The sequence below is a fragment of the Bidens hawaiensis genome, unplaced genomic scaffold, assembly GCF_021521415.1.
Source record: "Bidens hawaiensis isolate Kalapana, Puna unplaced genomic scaffold, B.hawaiensis_p1.1 tig00079581_1, whole genome shotgun sequence".
Taxonomy (NCBI): domain Eukaryota; kingdom Viridiplantae; phylum Streptophyta; class Magnoliopsida; order Asterales; family Asteraceae; genus Bidens; species Bidens hawaiensis.
Window position 1 is genome coordinate 14,873 of NW_027503610.1, and position 6,561 is coordinate 21,433.

Sequence of the window (6,561 nt, forward strand, 5' to 3'; positions counted from 1 at the left end):
CTCTCCAAAAAACAAAAAAACTTCAATTTCATGTTTTTAGGTGTTTTTGAAGAGGCATTTTAGACATTTTGCTCCTCCAAAAAACAAAAAAAATAAGCTACGCAAAACACCCTCTAAGAAAATAGTTGGAAACCCCAAGGGATTAGAGAAAAAGTAAAAGGAAAGTACATCTTTGTTCCTGAGTTATGTGACCACCAGCTTTTGATATTATGTTAATACCCTTGGATTTGTACTCTTTTCCTGCAGGCTTTTCATCATTTCACCCATGATTTCTCACATCCGAATCTTTGCACTTGCTTCCACAAAATCTATCTCTTGATTAGATTCTGGACAACAAAAATGTCTGAAAGTCCGGCTAAAGTCCGGTTAGTTAGGTGCCCAAAATGTGAAAACTTGCTCACTGAGGTTACTGAGTATGCAGTTTATCAATGTGGTGGCTGTGGTGCTGTTCTTAGAGGTAAAGCTTCTTGATTCTTGGTGGGTTTTTATTGAATTGAATTGGGTGTGTCTGATCTTGTGAAGAATGTATGAAAGTTTGAATCTTTTTTGTGGGTTTTGTCAAAGTATGAATTTTGATGATGATTTTTTATTTTTGGAGATTTTGGGTCAAATTAATGTGATTTTATGAAAATTTTCAGATGGGTTTTTAAATTTTTTTCAATAAATTGCTTGGTAATGTCCCAATTTTCTTGATTTCTTCTGCATTTTTGTTTTTTATTTAAAGAAACTCAGATGGGTTAATGTAGAAATGAGTTGGGTGTGTCTGATCTTGTGAATAATATGTGAAATTTTGAATCTTTTTTGTGGGTTTTTAATTGGGTTTTGTGAAAGTATGAATTTTGATGATAATTGTTTTGTTTTCTTGTGATTTTGGGTCAAATTAATGTGATTTTATGAAGATTTTCATATGGGTTTTCAAAATTTTTGCTATAAAATTGGTTGGTAATATCAACATTCTTGATTTCTTCAAGTAACTCAAATGTGGGTGTATGAATGTATGATTTGTTATTGATGGGTTAATGTAGAAGTGAATTGGGTGTGTCTGATCTTGCAAAAAACGTGTGAAAATTTGAATTTTTTTAATGGTTTTTAATTGGCTTAAATTTGGATGATTATTGTTTTGTTTTCTTGTGATTTAGACCCAAATTATTGTGATTTTGTTAACTATTTCAGATGGATTTTCAAAAATTATGCATTAAATGGCTTGGAAATACCATCTTTTTTGACTTCTTCTGTATTTTTGGATTTCTGTAGCAGTCAAACTCAAGGTTGTTTTTGGTTTTGAATAAGCCCAAATTTGTTAGTTGACTTTTCTTATTTTACTTTTTATATATTTATTACACACATTGCTTCATTTCATAGCTTCATTCATATAATATTGTCTGTGATTTGGTCAATATTCTGTTTTAATTCTCTATTTCCTTTGTGTTGAAGTGTTCTTCATACATGCTTTTCTTGAAATCTTGATTTGCAGCAGGGAATAAACGTATGGATTCCGGTCTATCTTCAGAGAAATCCGGTGATGAAAGTGATGTGGTCCCGAACAAAATATCCAAAGAATCATTAAATCTTGATTTCTTAAACAGAAGTGTAAACAACATGAGCTCAGGGTCCGAAAAAGACGATAGCAACAGAGATTTTCAAGAACCGAGGTCACGGAGATCGGTTCGGGCCTCGAATTGGAGATACCGCGAGCCTGATCTTCAAGTAGGTCCATCAAATTACCATCACGCCCCTCGTCATGAATACGCCGAGCTAGCTCAAAACACAAATGATCTTGAAGTTGACGATGACCGAGCCGAGCTTTTAAGGAAATTAGATGAACTGAAATACGAAATCATACGATCACGTAATACACCTCAAGAAAAAGATCATACGCGTCAAGTTCAAACCTTTATCGACCCGTTGAGATCACACAATCATAGAAGAAACCCCATTACACCTTTAGAACCGATCCCGTATCATTCATATTATTCTGGTCAGTTTCACCACCCGTCTTGTTCTTGCTTAGCTTGTTACAATAAACACCAACAACCTCCACCACCACCAGCACCGCTGCCACCTATAGCACCGCCTGTTTTGCAAACCGATCCGGTTTTCTTCCACCATGATTACAACCGCCGGTTCTCCAGTCTTTCTATAAACTCGCATACATCTGAACCTCACACAAGATGGTCTAGTGAAATCCGACGTCCTCCTAGAGGTATCTTGGCCACCGGAGCGAGGCGGTGCCGCCCCGTGGCTGGCGGCTCTCCATTTATCGCGTGCTGTCAATGTTATGAATTGATTCAAATACCCAAAAAGAATGCAAAGAAAATAAGATGTGCAGCTTGTTCTGAAATCATGTCACTTTCTGTTATCAACAAACGACTCGTTCTTTCCATTTATTCAGAATCCAATAAAGATTCCAATAAGGATTTCTATAAAGATTCTGGTAAATCAAAATTCGATCGCAAGTCTCGTGGAGATTCCTCTGAGGATTATGACAACTCGGGCAATTTTGACTTTGAGTCAATGGATAAGTTGTCGGTCAAAAGCCCGGGTTTGACATCCTACAAATCTGGTGTATCGCACGCATCAGTGGAGGAATTCAAAGTTAATATTATTTTGGATGAAAATCCTGCTGATGTGGCGGTGAATGTCGACAAACCGTCTCCACCGCCATCGGGTTCACGGCTTCAAGATCACTTTGACTATTCAACAAAGTATAACCGAGCGGGAACAGGAAACGTAAGCAGGAGGTCAGAAATGAGCCGGGCCGAAAAGCCCGTTAATTTTGGGCTCGTGAAAAATGATGCAGAGGCGAGTGAGATCGAGATTTCGTCGAATGAATATGGTGTGAATACGGGCACGTCGTTAGAATCTGGGGAGACGAGTGGGGAGACGGATCGACAAAATGGAAACGGGTCTCATTTTGTGGGTATGATCAAGAAAAGCTTTAGGGAGTTGTCGAAGTCGAGTCAACATGTTGACCAGGGGATAGTCAGTGTCACGGTCAACGGGCATCCTATTCCGGATCGGTTGGTTAAGAAGGCTGAAAAGCTGGCTGGAACAGTACAGCCCGGTGATTACTGGTAACATAATAGTTGTATTTTTTTGAAATTTATGTAAGCATATAACAAAGTATGTACATTTATAATCATTTATTTATTTGTTATTTTGGTTGTGTTATAGGTATGACTCGAAAGCTGGATTCTGGGGTATGATGGGTGGCCCGTGTCGCGGTATTATCCCGGTAATTTTCTTGATCATGATATGTTATGAAAATATGAAGTCTGGTTTGAAGTGTAATCCGGATTACAGCTACGGAAAGTTATAATTTTTTTGTTTAGAAGGGTCAAATAAATAGGGCAATTCGAACTCTGTATTATCTTGATAGGAATCATGATCTAGTTCTAGTCTAAATATCATTTGTCTATTTTAGGAGGGGTTAAGTGCAATTTATATTTCTATAAATAGGTATGGATAGCTAATAGGGAGAGGGGAGTATGTTTATGTTGAATATGGCATTGCCATGGCTCCTGTTTATGCGGTGAGATAGGGCTAGGCCCGGGATTATCTTGTAATCTTTCTTTTCGTTTTCAATAATATAACCGTTCTTCCTTTTATCCCTATTATCTTCTCTAAATTCAAATAAAAAATTAGATAAAACGGAGCGGGTTAAATGGGTTCAAATATGTTAAGCATGTTGAAAGTCGCCCCCGAGGTGCATTTTAGTTATTACAATCTCCAAAAAAATTTTAATAAATAAATTGGATTTAGATTATTACTAAAATAATCATTTCATGGGAGCGGTTCAAGTGTCACACAATGTGTAATTTTAGTTATCACAATTACCTAAATTATTTTATCAAAAATTATTTATTCAAATTATTATACTAATATGGTTTTTCTAATCACAATAATGCGTTAACTATGAACTTTGAACGAGCCAAAAGTATTAACTCATGGGCTCCACCAATACCCTGGTAACAAATGGGTTCAGGTAAAACACAACTTGCACCGGTAGCTGGCTTCTAAGGTGGTCATATAACTAATATATAAAATGATTGATTTGGCAGCCATTCATTGAGGAGTTTAATTATCCAGTGCTGGAAAAATGTGCGGATGGAAACACAAATGTTTTTGTCAATGGGAGAGAGCTTCATCAAAGAGATTTGGATTTGCTTGTGAGTCGGGGACTCTCATCGGATGCACATAGGTCGTACCTTATCGACATATCAGGGAAAGTGTTTGATCAGGATTCGGGTCAAGAGCTTCAAGGCCTCGGTAAACTTGCCCCAACGTAAGTCTTCTGTTTTTATCTATTATCTCATTCTAACCTTCTTAATATGTTAGTATATTCGATCTGAAACAATATAATCAATTTGTGTTGTATTGACAGTGTCAAGCGGAAGAAACATGGATTTGGGATGAAGCCTCCGAGAACAACGGCTGCATAACAAGGTTGTGAACTCGACAGGCCCGATTGTTGCTTTTAGACATTGAGTAAATTCCTATAAAGATGAGCAGGATAGAGTTTTGTGTATGGATGTGTATGTTATGTTTGTAGGAATTTTATTGATGATTTATTATTTTTTGGTTTCTCTTAATAGTGATGTGAATTTTATCGATCCAACTTTTTATTTAGAGATATCGTTCTATCACATTCATGTTTCTTATTGTAAAAATAAAAACTTAAACTCAAATCAACCAATAAATTCAAAAAATAATGCGTTTTTAGTCTTGTCAGAATCATTGTTTTTTGTTACAAATGTGAATTCATATTTCCGAATGGATCTTAAAAAACCAAAAAAAAAAATCGAATTTTTGGTTTGTCTTTGAGTAAAAGTTGACCGATGACGGTAATCGAATTTTTGGACTTTGGTTCGTCCTGAGCTCGAAATCAACCTATGCACACCCATACGTAGGTGTCTCGGCATAATCATTGATTGGGTTAGCTTGAATAGTCAATTAGTCGGTAGGGCGGTTAATAAAAAGGGCCGTTCTCTCATTTTTCTTATTAGGTTAATTTCTTTTTAATTGTTAAAAATGGGAGGTTAATAGTGTTTGAGCTTAGTTGTTTAAAATAATTATTGGGTATTTGAATTTAATGTTTAATGAGTTTAGTGTAATATTAGTTTTTGTTTAAGACAAAATTACAAATTTTATCCTTTAAACAAAGTTAATTTACGGTTCGTGTCATTTATTTAGTTTGTTTGCAGACGGTTTACTTTATAAATTTTTTCCTACACATTATGTCATTTACGCTAACTAAGTTAGAAACACTCAGTTAAATACCCTTACGTGAGGCGCATGTGAGGGCATTTTGGTCTTTTCATCTGTACCTGCAAAAACACTTTATCAGTTTCCCCCTCCCTTCTTCGATTCATTTGCCGGTGATCCTTCAAAAACCCATATCCCAAATCACATTTAAAATAAAGTCAAAATACATAAAGTCCAAAATAAACTAATAAAGTCAAAATACAAATAGTTAACAACTTCAAATACAGTCAAGTAGCTACATTTTCTTTGCAATTACAATTGCAATGAAAATGACTCAACTAATGGCCAATCTCTTCTTCATTTTCCTTGCTTCTTCTTTATAACTCTCTAAACTTTGTTCAACATTTTTTTCGACTTTAACAAGCCCGGATAATCTCCATTGCCTGTTCACACATTGGTGGGCCATGCCATCCAAAAAAGGGGCAATCCGATGTTTGGAAAACAGGAGAAAGATGAAGGATAAACGATACGCTAGAACTGAAATCGAATTACAAACTTACCATGTCCGGACAAGAGAAAAAGCGACGACCAGGATTTCTATCAGTCCATGAAGTTCGAACAACAGCTACCTTGCCACAAACACAATAAGTCATCCTCAATTGAGCCATAGTATTTGAATTTCGCATCGAGCCCTAATTTGGGTAATTGAATTGAAGCCCTAATCGGGGGGGGGGGGGACTGATAAAGTGTTTTTGCAGGTACAGACGAAAAGACCAAAATGCACTCACATGCGCCTCACGTGAGGGTTTTTAACTGTGTTCTTCTAACCCAGTTAGCGTAAAGGACATAACGTGTAGAAAAAAATGTTTAAAGTACACTGCCTACAAACAAACTAAATAAAGGACACGAACCGTAAATTGACTTTGTTTAAAGGACAAAAATTGTAATTCTGTCTTTGTTTAATTGTACAAACCGAGCTTATTTGTTTTATATGTGTTAACTAGTTTATAATAGTTTTATATTACTCTATATATTAGTATAATTCTAAATATATGTTAAGAGTCAGTGTCAAAATTTTTTGAGGGCGCTCAAGATTAAATTACATATATACGAAAAATATAAACTCCATAGGATGCGGTCGCCCTCACCATTGGAACCTAGGCGCATGAGAGATATAAAAAAAATATTTTTAAGCTCAAGATTATATGTATAGGGAGAGGATTATGAGAGAACTCCTTTTATGGAGAGAAGTAAAGAACTAATAATGAACTATTTTTAATTTAATTAAAAAAAATATTTTAAAAATTTTTTTCTTTCATCCTTCTTATATGTTGTTATTCTTCACCACAAAAAAAT

General features: G+C 35.6%; 1 protein-coding gene across 2 annotated transcripts; it reads left to right on the top strand.

Annotated features, from left to right (window-relative positions):
- Window positions 1-222: 222 nt before the first annotated feature.
- LOC143607138 (uncharacterized) lies at window positions 223-4,578 on the top strand. Of its 2 annotated transcripts, none has more exons than XM_077082689.1 (5): window positions 223-457; window positions 1,475-3,074; window positions 3,175-3,235; window positions 4,062-4,285; window positions 4,385-4,578. In XM_077082689.1, exons 1-5 carry the CDS (start codon window positions 340-342, stop codon window positions 4,440-4,442), a joined length of 2,061 nt encoding a protein of 686 aa, XP_076938804.1. In that variant the 5' UTR covers window positions 223-339; the 3' UTR covers window positions 4,443-4,578. The 2 variants fall into 2 exon arrangements, with proteins under 2 accessions (XP_076938804.1, XP_076938805.1); XM_077082690.1 differs by having other exon boundaries at window positions 1,478-3,074.
- The last annotated feature ends 1,983 nt before the right edge of the window (window positions 4,579-6,561 follow it).